The sequence below is a fragment of the Rhododendron vialii genome, chromosome 2a (genome assembly GCF_030253575.1).
Source record: "Rhododendron vialii isolate Sample 1 chromosome 2a, ASM3025357v1".
Lineage (NCBI taxonomy): Eukaryota > Viridiplantae > Streptophyta > Magnoliopsida > Ericales > Ericaceae > Rhododendron > Rhododendron vialii.
In genome coordinates this window covers 1,051,801-1,064,338 of record NC_080558.1, presented here as the reverse complement: position 1 = coordinate 1,064,338, position 12,538 = coordinate 1,051,801, and the positions used below count along the sequence as shown (strand labels likewise).

The 12,538-nt window shown below is 38.9% G+C and overlaps 3 protein-coding genes across 4 annotated transcripts; all 3 read right to left on the bottom strand.

Annotated features, from left to right (window-relative positions):
* Positions 1-94: 94 nt before the first annotated feature.
* Positions 95-1,572, bottom strand: LOC131317688 (uncharacterized). Its single transcript, XM_058347250.1, has one exon. It carries the CDS (start codon positions 1,403-1,405, stop codon positions 257-259), a length of 1,149 nt encoding a protein of 382 aa, XP_058203233.1. The 5' UTR covers positions 1,406-1,572; the 3' UTR covers positions 95-256.
* Positions 1,573-4,357: 2,785 nt separating this feature from the next.
* On the bottom strand, positions 4,358-6,668 carry LOC131317689 (uncharacterized). Its single transcript, XM_058347251.1, has 2 exons — positions 5,368-6,668; positions 4,358-5,142 (listed from the first exon to the last, which is right to left on the bottom strand). The coding sequence occupies exon 1, from the start codon at positions 6,512-6,514 to the stop codon at positions 5,372-5,374; it is 1,143 nt and encodes a 380-aa protein (XP_058203234.1). The 5' UTR covers positions 6,515-6,668; the 3' UTR covers positions 4,358-5,142; positions 5,368-5,371.
* A 1,160-nt stretch (positions 6,669-7,828) lies between these two features.
* On the bottom strand, positions 7,829-11,697 carry LOC131317687 (uncharacterized). Of its 2 annotated transcripts, none has more exons than XM_058347247.1 (5): positions 11,530-11,697; positions 10,110-10,264; positions 8,555-8,620; positions 8,364-8,455; positions 7,829-8,243 (listed from the first exon to the last, which is right to left on the bottom strand). In XM_058347247.1, the coding sequence occupies exons 1-5, from the start codon at positions 11,622-11,624 to the stop codon at positions 8,184-8,186; spliced, it is 468 nt and encodes a 155-aa protein (XP_058203230.1). In that variant the 5' UTR covers positions 11,625-11,697; the 3' UTR covers positions 7,829-8,183. The 2 variants fall into 2 exon arrangements, with proteins under 2 accessions (XP_058203230.1, XP_058203232.1); XM_058347249.1 differs by having other exon boundaries at positions 8,364-8,459; positions 8,562-8,620.
* Positions 11,698-12,538: the final 841 nt, after the last annotated feature.

The window sequence follows — 12,538 nt, the reverse complement described above, 5'->3', positions numbered from 1 at the left end:
GATCTTGTAAACATACAATATGACCAAATAAGAAGTGAAAAAAGACAATGAATAAAATTCACAACCAGTACAAAATGTTGAGCATCTAATCCCATTTTCCAGGCTGAAAGGACCCAAGCTTGTCGTATTTCAAATTTAGAAATTAATTATCAAGAGTTAAATCATGACATACAAAACCATAGGGCTATTGTATGTCATGTTGGTATCAAAGGAAACATTCTCAACAAGCCTCCATATCCTTGGACACAAATCCTAATTACTTCGCAAGATCCAACTTTTCCTTGTACAACTTCAAAAGCTCAGGAGCTGCTTCCTCCTGAAAGCTCAAAACCTTCTCTAGGAACCGCGTTTCAGAAACTAGTAGCAATGTCTCCAATCTAATATCCTTGCTCGTAATTAAGCCCTTCGACCACAGAGCTTGATAAACGGCATTCCTTGGAACAATCCTCTTCTCCAAGCTCAAGGATACAACTTCTGGCCTTCTTACAAAGAACGATGATCCCCAACCCGTTTTATTCACAAGAAAATCCATCAACTCATCAATCTTATTCTCCGATACCTTCATACACCCTGGATACTTTTTAAAAGCTACAAGAAACTCATCATCGGTCAAACCCCATTTCTTATAGGCCTCAACCTTCTTATCCCATGTTGATTTAGACAGTGCCCTTACCGCATGAACTGCTGACACAAAACTCATTCTCAAATGATTAAATCCCATTTTCTCTACCTCCTCCACAACCTCTCTAAACCTACCGATCTTCACCATGAATGTTCTAGGTTGTTTCATCAACAGATACATAATATTGGCCTCCGGCACATTGGCTTCCCGAAGAACATGAATATTGGGTGTCACTTGTGCTTGATGATCAATCCAAAATATCCCAGAATACCGTTTAATAGCAGCTACAGCTTTCTCTTCGGACTGAAGCAAATTGCTAAAGAAATCGAAAGCTGGGATGATTACGTTTTTCAAGCTGCATTTCAAAACACGCGGACACGTAGATACTATCACGGCAACATCTGTGCTTGAAACGCCTTTAGAATTCAGAAATTGGAGTTTGGGCAAAAGGGTTTTCTTGGCATCGCATACAAGTACAGAAGGGAACTTTTTAATGACTGTTGAAATCTGGGTTCGTGTGAATCCATGACTCTTGAAGAGTGCCACGACTGAGTCAGGCTTATCACGAGTTTCAAATTTGACATGCTTTGATGCAGAGAGAGCTTTTTCTGGAGTGAACCCAAATGAGTTTATGAGGTACTTCACTGCGAATGAATATTGATTTGAAGATTTATGCTTGGATTTGACTTCGAGAGATGAAGAGAAGGGTTGGATTTGAAATAAATAGAGATTGTGAGCTGGTGACGCTCCTCTAGCAGAAATTCTACTAATAAACTTAAACATTTGATGAAATTTTCAGCGAAAGAGGAGGAATTTACCTGTTATGAAGAGGATATCTACGCAATTTTTGGAATTTTTTTCTGAACCGCTCTTCTTTCAGGAACCCTAAACCCTCTCAAGCTGTCAAGGGTGTTACTGTGTTTGAACTTCACAACTGTAATCAAAGCTTTTCCAGGTCGAAACGACGCCGGAATAGAAGAACCAAAACCTGGGTTTTTACAATATTAATTATCCAATAAAAAAACCTTCAAAAAAATTATCCAATAAAAATTATGTGGACACATAAAGATCCTGCACAAATTTGGACAAAGATGTGTTTAAAACCATTTGATGATGTGTGAGGGCTCATCATCTATCATGCGAGACTCACGTGCATCAAACGGTTCTGAACACATCTGTGTCCGAATCTGTGCACACATATATGTTTCCGGAATTTTCTTTTGAATCTCATTTCGATCATGTTTTCTTGAGGAAACAACAACATAGATCGATATTTCATAAATTTATTGAGTGAAATCACGATGTATATCAAATAGTTCCGAACGGATCTATGTGCCAAATCTCTGTCATACAATTTTCACTATTAGTCTCATGAAGGTTTTCCATTTTATTTTGTTAACTTTACTATGAATAGCGATTAATAAGAGTGGTAAAGCACATTGGAAAGTAGTAATTTGTAAAGTCTTTTTCCAATGCATGTTCACTCTTTATTTCATTTTATTACACAGCATAGGAAACAATGCAATGCTCCTACTTCTTGAGGTCAGTTATCGACCAAATTTGTTCTTATTTCTCTTGATCTCTCTTTAGTTGTTCTTATTTCTCTTGATCTCTTTAGTTTTATCCGCGCACCTAATCGAAAATCAATCACAGATGAAGAAGTCATGGAATGAAGGATTCGTCGTGATGTGCGCCCCGCCCAAGACCTCAAACCAAACACACTCACGCACACACAACGAATTGAAAGATAATTTCCTCCATTTGTGAATCGAAAGCAAAAAATAGATTACAAAAACTCTCGCTGGAGAAGGAGCGTCGACCCAACCTGGGCTCAAACAACAACTCTTGCTGATTCTCTCTCACCCTCACCACTGTCTCACTCCCTCACAGGGGAATACAACTTTTTTATAGGCCAAGGGAACCAATTTGCCACGGGCAAATTGGGTGATAAGGCACACATCCAAAGGGTTCTTTCAATGCATTGTTTGCTGCATGTGCAACTGAAAATCCCACCCTTCCAGCAGCCTTATCCATCAGTTTGTGAGCCAATCCTCACAAATCTCCACTTTGGCAAACAAACTAAAGAATCGAAGCTGTGGTGATATACTAGAGAACCATACGCAACTGCATTCCACCTCAACCGGAGTGCCCTCGGTATCCTACGCCCTTCGCGCGTCCGCACCCCCTCCCAGGGTGTCACGCAAAGATCAAAACTCTTCGTCCACTGTGACCCCACCTCCCTGAAACCTGCATGCATCCTTCCGGAGGTTTATCCGTCACTAATAAGTCCTGGAGCAAATGAGACTCGTCTCCCGATCGTTTCTGTGGTCGCTGGCGTTGTACAACTTTTCAACCACAGCCTCGTCTCAGACCACAACATAAGCCGCTGGTGGAGAAAGCTCTTTGAGCTTCCCTTCATTCGTTGCTAAGCCAAGGTCCCAGGTCTCCGAGTCAGCCCGCGCTTTTTCGTAGAATCCTGCACCCATGGGCATACGGCCTGGCAGGCCTTACCTTTCTGCCAGAGCTTCATGGGCGTTGCCCCATTCCCCAATCAGATGTTTGGATGTGAGCTATACTCCGCGAGGAGCCTAACAGTCATATGACCTTGCCTTGCCATTTGACCTCTGTTCCCGTGTGATTGGGAATGCACAGTGACAACCCACTTAGAAGAGATCCAAGGCCGATCAAAAAAAAAAAAACGAGATCCAAGAGCGGCAAATCCCACAAAGCCAAGAAAACCCATTTCTGATTTCTCCTTTCTGCTTCAGCATTTGTTGCTATTCTTTTTTTGAATGGCGAAGAAAAGTTGCAGCATTTGTTGCTATTCATGCATTTCCAATAAAATTGTTACCAAGCCTTGGTTTATTTGAATCAGTTGATGTTGAATGTGTAGAATCAGTAGATGATGAAAGTGCTTTCACTTCAATATTCCAGATTCATCTATTCCAAACATTCTTTCCCGGTCTCCATCAGAAACGAAAACATGGTTATCGAACTCAATGAAGTAATCTTTGCCGGTCTCCATCTAAGACAATTTTCTTAACAGAAGGCCTCTCCAAATAGGTCGGAGTGTTAGTTCCAAATCTTTGCCTGCGCATATAAAAATGAAAGACGCCTGAAAGAGGTAATGAAAGTAAGATGATTCTTTGCCCATGCATGTACTGCAAAGACAATAGCGCTAGAACAACAGAGGCAGCAAAGAAGATTGAGCAACTGAGGAAACTAAGTTCCTGGGACTTGCAAAATGAAGCAAATACAGTCTATAGTCTACACATAAGCCTACTAACATGGCGACGTGCATAGGACTTTAAGATGAAATCAGAACACAAATGAATTTAGTTTTCAAAATTTAGATCTTGCAAGCAGCTTTAGCTTTGGACTCTCTAGTCCCCTCTAATAATAGTTCCGAATTCCTGGACTGGCAACAGAGGTCAACCTCCATTAACTTCAATCTTACAGCCTTCTGCAGAATTTGAAGGCCTCACCTGCTGTTACTTGAAATCTCCTTCTCACCTAATCTGAGCCATAGGGTTTTCATCGTTTATCGGATCGATAGACCACAGGTTGAAGAAGTTGGGGATGGCACTTAGAACTGCCACACCCTGAAGATAGTTTCTTAACCGTACGTGTTCGCAGACGGGTTTAGAGAATCTATCCCAAATCTCACTGCACCCTTGACCTCTTCACCAGACAATCCAAACCCAAAGAGGTGAAATTCATTAACGAACTCACAGGTAATAATGCTAGGTTAATTAGTCTTTAAAAATGAAAGAAGAATCTTTGCAGGATGGCCCAAAGTATAACGGCACTCCATGTTGTGCCCCAAGGGATCGAAGCCAACAAACACACACACACACCAAACACAGATACACGAAGTACTAGCGTGGTTCCACAAACTCGGATACTCCACAGAGGTAAACCAGATATCTCCAACATCGCTACTACAACATAACCTCACTGATTTCCCTCCGATACAAAGCTGTTGAGCAAAGCCTCAGTATATAGCCCAAAATGGCAGACAAAGAGGGAGCTGGAACCTTTACTCCTGGTGGCTGAAACAATCATCAAGGTGAGGAAGTGGTTGCTTGTCTCCACTACTGACATAAGTTTGGATGCAAGTGGATGGGAGCCACACCCCAATAATCAACACTCCAAATGGAAGGATAGCCACAGTATCAGAGAGAGTAATCACTAAACTACATAACTGAGAAAATCCTCAATAAGTCTACACTCATTGCTCATCTCCATGTGATTCACTACAAATTTGTCCTCCATAAGTCTACACTCATAGCTGCACTCTACTTCAGCTCTTCATACTCCACTTGTGCAATACTAAAAGACTAAAAACTGTGAGAACTAAAGGTGGAGTGTGGACGTAATTCCCAGTATAATTTTCCAAGAGTTTTGTTTATAAAGAATGGCTCCGGAAGCGGAGAGTTCCATTGTTTATCACTTCACCAGCTGATCATTTACACACTCTCGTCCTCACCTCCAGCATTATACGCAGAAGATACCATAATCTGGTAAACATAGAATATAACCAAATAAGAAGTGAAAAAAGACGATGAATAAAATTCACAACCAGTACAAAATGACAGGTTGAATCTAACATTGTGTTGTATTTCAAGGTTAGAATTTAATTCTCAAGAGTTAAATCATGATATACAAAATCACAGGGCTATTGTATATCATGTTCGTATCAAAGGAAACATCCTTAACTTGCCTCCACATCCTCAGATACAAACCTAACTACTTCGCAAGATCCAACTTTTCCTTGTACAACTTCAAAAGCTTGGGAGCTGCTTCCTCCTGATAGCTCAAAACCTTCTTTAGGAACTGCTTTTCAGAAAGTAGTAGCAATGACTCCAATCTAATATCCTTGCTCCTTATTAAGCCGTTCGACCACAGCGCTTGATAAACTGCATTCCTCGGAACAACCCTCTTCTCCAAGCTCAAGGATACAACTTCTGGCCTTCTTACAAAGAACGAAGATCCCCAACCCGTTTTATTGACAAGAAAATCCATCACCTTGTCAATCTTATTCTCCGATACCCTCATACACCCTGGTTGCTTCCTAAAAGCTGCAAGAAACTCATCATCGTTCAAACCCCATTTCTTATAAGCCTCAACCTTCTCATCCCATGTTGATTTAGCCAGTGACCTTACCGTATGAACCGCTAACACAAAATTCATTCTCAGAGGATTAAAACCTGTTTTCTCTACCTCCTCCACAACCTCTCTAAACCTACCAATCTTCACCATGAATGTTCTAGGTTGTTTCATCAACAGATACATAATATTGGCCTCCGGCACATTGGCTTCCCGAAGAACTTGAATATGGGGTGTCACTTGTGCTTGATGATCAACCCAAAATATCCCAGAATACCGTTTAAAAGCAGCTACAGCTTTCTCTTCGGACTGAAGCAAATTGCTAAAGAAATCGAAAGCTGGGATGATTACGTTTTTCAAGCTGCATTTCAAAACACGCGTACTCGTAGATACCATCACGGCAACATCTGTGCTTGAAACGCCTTTAGAATTCAGAAATTGGAGTTTGGGCAAAAGGGTTTCCTGGGTATTGCATACAAGTACAGAAGGGAACCTTTTAATGATTGTTGAAATCTGGGTTTGTGTGAATCCATGATTCTTAAAGAATGCCACGACCGAGTCAGGCCTATCAGGAGTTTCAAATTTGACATGCTTTGATGCAGAGAGAGCTTTCTCGGGAGTGAACCCCAATGAGTTTATGAGGTAACTGACTGTGAATGAATCTTGATTTGAAGATTTATGCTTGGATTTGAGAGATGAAGAGAAGGGATGGATTTGAAAGAAATAGAGATTGTGGGCTGGTGAAGCTCCTATAGCTGAAATTCTACTTACAAGCTTAAACATCTGATGGAATTTTCAGCAGAAGGGAAGGAATTTTACCTGTTTTGCAGAGGATATCTTCACAATGTTTGTGAAATTTTTTCTGAAGCGTTCTTCCTTCATGAACCCTATACCCTTTCAAGCGACACGTTATATTTACAGTTGAGACTGTACTAGCTATTCCAAGTCAAAAAAACAATAGCCAAAAAATAATAATAATAATTAGTGAAATGATTTTCACATTCTTTTTTTTTATATCGCTCAAGACTAAAAAATAAAATGAAAGAAAGTGGATATCAATAATGAAAGTGTGAAAATCACTCTCTAAAAAATAAATTAAAAAGCAATTAAATGAAAAATGATACGGACACAAATGAATATGCATAAATATGGTTGTATATATCTGAAAGTGTTTATTACTTGTGAACTCCACACCTACTGTGTGAGACCACACATGCATGAAACAATTCTGAACACGCATGTATTTGAATTTGTGCACATTCATGCATGTCCCGTAATTTTCTCTAATTCCCCGTATCGACTAATGTTTTGTATTCTTCAAGGTAATCTTAAATGTAGATTTTGGCATTTTTTTTATTTGACAAGTGGTATATATCAGCAGGGTTAGGGATAGTTAGTAAATTAGTTCACAGAGGATCCAAAGATTGTCCATAGCCCTAAACCACAAATGCCCTTGACGAAGCTCGAATCCTAACTTCCCATGAGGAAAGGATGGCCAGATTTTGGCATTTGATGACCAGAACATTAATGCGTCAGCATCCATTTTATACCGTGCTAATTTAGTTGGTTTTAGTTTTTCCTTTCTCCCCTTGTGTCAATTCTCGTGGAGGTTTTCCTTTTGAGAATGACTTATTCACGGAGGAGCCATGAATGAGCAGCAAATTTCACCTATACACTTTTGGACGCGTAAACTTCTTTTTACAGAAACTTCCGTAAAAGAAGTTTTTTCCTTATTATGTTGTTAACGTTAATGTGAATAGCGGTATTAATTGAGGTAAAGCACATTGGAAAGTAATTTCTTTTTATCAGCATTGGAAAGTAAACAATCACAGATGAAGAAATCATCTGAGGTCAGTTATAGACCAAATTTGTTCTTATTTCACTTGCGATCACTTGAGTTTTATCCGCGCACCTAACTGAAAAATCGATCACAGATGAAGAAGTCTTGGAATGAAAGGATTCGTCAATCACATCACCATAAACTTATGAAAATAATAGTACGTTAGTCGAAAGAAGTTAAAACAGACATAATAAACAAAAGATACTATTGTCCTGAAATTCTGGTCGTTAGCATGATTTAGCCATTGCTAGATGTCGTAACTCAGAAACATCATGTTTCCAGAATCAAAGTTAAGTTTAATTTACACTTCAATCACCCAACCGAAATGAAGTCGTTAACCGCATGGACACATTACAGAATGAACCTCCCCTCACAAAAATCCAGAACCTACACTAGACACCCTACTTTGAATCTATCATTGAGCTTGCAAGCCGAATTGCATCACAAAAACTTAAAGAAATATGAAAAAAGTACTGTAACCATTCCAAAACATGGGAATTGTGCCTAGTTCAAGTTAGCCATCACCTGACCAATTTCAAAAGTAAAAAAACGACGCAAAAACATCTGGTTTTCTATAATTTGGAAAGCCTTCAGTACATCTTTGGCCAACAATCACAATTTCAGCTTTGTTTTAGGCTTTTTGAGTACTGTATCTCCAGGGTCCTTCAATGGCTGTAACAGAAAGAACAAAAATGACTAAAGCGGAAGCCACAGTTCAAATAGAAAGATGGGAATAAAGAGAAATGATGCTTACTAAAAACATGAAGAAGAGAGATGTGAAAATATTCAAACCTTATGTTTCTTGTTTTTTCCCATTGCATTCTTTTTCTTTTTCTTCTTCTTTTTTTGTTTCTTTGTCTCGATTTTTTCTCCATCTTCCAACGCTTCCTGTCAATATAGCCCACCAATTAGGGGGAAAAATAGGTCAGAGAAGAAAAAGATGCACAAATACATGTTCAAAGCTTTTCTCTAAACGAAAACACAAGGTACCTCAGAATCACCAAAGGAGTCTACATGTCGAATAACTCTTCCTGAACGTGAGGTTCCACCTGTTTTAGAAATTCGATATTTTGTCAGTGTGAGCAGCAAACTGATAGAAGCAACCAAACCACGCAAGTAGAAAAGGTCACCATGAATTCAATGTGACTCAGTTCAGCGAATGAAACAATGACTTCACCTAAACGACACTGACACTTCTTCATCAAGAATTTTGTCCGTAATTGATCCTTCACTATTTCCACACAAATACCCAGAGTACCCAGAAAAACCAGATGCCACACTGCCAACTTCCATTACAGAAAGAAATACCAAATGACAAGGAAGTAGAACACAAGTATCCACCAACACATCAAACTCAACCGAAAATAAAATACAATCCACCAAAACCACCTCGGCAAAGGTCAATGTAACAACGAAACCAGCAAGTAGAAAGCCGAAGAATTTAAGCAGCCAAGAACGCAGAAAAGCTTCTATATTGAGCAATTTAAAAAGAATGCAGTGGTTGCAATGTTACGGTCCTACGGACCAATAGAATTAGTATACACACGACCTAATGAGCTATTCATTGAAGCGATAGGGCATCTCTATTATATAATGTATCCTTCTCCATCATAACAAAACCACGATAGTGCCAGTGAACATAGCCCACATTAGGTGAACCTTGTAAATCTGGTATTCTTGTGTACTTGAGCTTCATTTTGTGCATTTGTATCCCCTAGATCTGTGTTAGAGTTCCACAAATCACTAACCGCGACTAGAAAGATATACAGATCACAAACTAACTGGTATTGCGCCTGCACCAATGAGATACCTCTCTCAAACACACAGCACCCAGCTGATAGCAGAGGTACTGTTTCAAATAAATATCAATGCCATTGTGTTTGCAAATATCTCCACCCAAATCATCATTAGACAAGGGGTGAAGTGAATATTAGAAAAATAATATTAACCACGCAATGAGGTGATAACAAATGGATATATCTAGGGTAGGAATAGATGTTTAGTTTCCTCGTAACTGAGTCATTTCCTCCTTCGGTTCAGTCATTTGGCCTTTTAGCTTCCTCAACACTAGTTTCCCAGACTAGCAAAATCTAGTAAACAGCTTGAAAGCTTTTGGATAAGCCTTCACATATGTGATTACAAACGATGAAAGCAAGAGATTCGTAAGTCTATCATGACCAAACGCCAGGTCTACGAGTAAGTCAAAACGCCTAGCATCTCATTTTACTCATCCATATGGAAGAAAATACCAGCTATCTGGAGATGGATCGCATTACACAAGTCAATATCAACGTGTCAGGGAAGCTAAATCCACAATATACGATGTCTAAACTATATAATCCAAGATCAAAGACTATAATTCAGACATAAGAAGAAAATATAGATCATGACACCTGCCGAGTGCTGTTCATGAAAGGCTTGAAGCATTACATATGGGAACCAAAAAACAAAAGGTGTTACGACAAACTAGCTAGGCCATTGTATAAATGGAGAACAAAGTATACGACTACCAGAATGGACTACCGGACTAGTAATTACTTGCATTTACAGTAGCTTTCGCATTTTTGACAGCCAGTTCAAGAAGTTCGGGTTTTAAAGAATCCAATCCATTAGGATCCTGGAGTTTTCTTTCCAGGAATTTCGCCAAAGCGGAAGCCTTGTTTGTTGTCAATGGCCCACCAGGGTGCGCTAACCTAATACAAGAAACACCAGACCACAAACTTCATCAATAAATAAAAGATAGTGATCAAAGGCCTTACTGACACATGAAAAGCCATAAAGGTTGTCCAACCATGAGTCGAATCGAGAATTGAAATGGTGCTTTTCCGAATCGTGCATCGAATCGGAGCAATTCATCGAATTGTGAAATGCTCCAATTCAGTCATGATTTCTATAATGCATGGAAACATGTTAATTTGTTAGGGTAGCAAAAATGTATACTACAAATAAGTTTTAGACCAAAATCAACAAAAAGCTTCTTCTAAATGATGATTTCATAATAATGTGGATTAATAGGTAAGTTGCTTTTATTGCAACATCCAAGAGATGAGGATTCGTGAATCCTACTTATTGTCCTTTTGGAGTCTTAGTTCTTGCATTTTTTCTCTGTGAATCTGTTCTTTGTTGGGTTTTGTTTTCTGGTTTTCCAAGGCAGCTAGGAATGTGTTAGTTCTGCTTGGGTTCCCGTTGTATGGTGGGATTTCTCTTTGTTCTTGGTTGGTTTGCTTTATAAAATGGTTTAATTACCAAAAAAAAAAAACCTTTAGAAGGTCTATAGGGTGGTTGTATTCCATTTTTTCTTTGCTATTTTCGATCACTCTCGTAATAAATCTCCCTTTCTTATTACCTATAATACTACATGAGGAGAAACATAGATTAAACATGGCATATAACAATACTAAAGACCATAAAAAATAATTTGAACCCTTTTCCAACAACAAAAAGCAAAAAAGAGGAAAAACTGAATTCAGGAATTTTTAAGTGAATCAAACAATTCACCTATTCAGATGACCAATTCACTTACGTTTCGCAGCTATTTCTAATTTAGGCAGCCTATTCGTATCGATTATCCGTTGAATCGTATCGAATCGGAAATTGTAGGATTCTAAAAACTATAATCCTCAGTTGAAAACATTACTGAAACGTTGCAGTCGCAGATAACATAATAAGAGAAAATTCATTATGCTCCATCTCATTGTAGTGAAGTTCAAAATTACATTTCAAAATTCAATAATCACATCTTATGACCTTATATGATCCCACAACAGCAATGGAGCTTAGGGAGGTGTGGGACGTTGGGTTTGCTCCGTCCCAAGTCTCAGGTTCGAAGCCTCCCAATTCCTACCAACTTCTATGTGGTCAGTCCGTACCCCCTAGTGATTAATCGGTGCCCGTAAGCTAATCAGATATCGAGTTATCAAAATAGAAACAAGCTATTGTATATAGTGCAAATACTGACCTGGGATTGGGTCGAGAAGGAGCGGGGGCGGAAGGAAGCGGCGCGAATTTGCTTCCACGTAGAGCCCTTCGTTCCTCCTCCGTTAATCCCTCCATTCTCTCTCTCTCTCTCTCTCTCTCTCTCTCTCTCTAGCTTTCTCTCTCTAGTGAACACGCTTTTACTGTTCCAAAAAAAAAACATAATAGGACACGTTTTTATAGGGTTAATTTCACTTACCTCTCTGTGCTTTCTAATAATTTTACGAATTACCCCTGAGGTTTTTGAAATGACAATTCCTTTACTTACTTTGTTGATTGTACTAATAAGTTTCACCTTTCCTTAATATGACTCCACGGTGTCAATTTCCATGATAAATGACCAAAAAAAAAAACCTCAATCAATATCCTTCTATATTAAAATCCATCTTATTTAGGGTGTATTTGGAACTTGGGAAGGATTCGAAGGAAAGTTTAAAAAACAAGTTCAATATTCTCTCAAACTTCTTAAATTTTCCTCTTTATTAGTTTCCATTCGTTCTTCGCGGTCCAAACAAGTCCATTCAGAAGAAAGAAAAAAAGAACTCAACGTTACCGAAAGGTTTCAAATTAGAATACTTTATGCTATCTCTACAACCATTTAACCTTGAAAGTCATTGAAAACCATAAGGTCATTATAAATCCTCCCAACCACCGTCTACCACCTCTTCAACTTCTCTCAACTAGAAAATCACAATTCAGGCTTACTCCCAAAACATGCTTGATTAGTTCCAGCTTAGTTTTGTTGAGAGTTCTCTTTCAGGACCGGACCCATTTGTTGAACTGCTTATCCTACATGTGCTAAGTTATACACTTGTTTGACCCCTTTGGATGGAGGGGTTTCATGAGAAAAGAAAGCCAAGAGTTCTAGTTTCTAGTAAAATCCCTTATTTAGAATGGGCATTTTGGTAAAAAATAGAGAGAAAAGTACTGCAAAAAAAACAAAAGTTTTGATTGGTCCTTTCACTTTCTCACCAAATCTCACAATTTTCGGT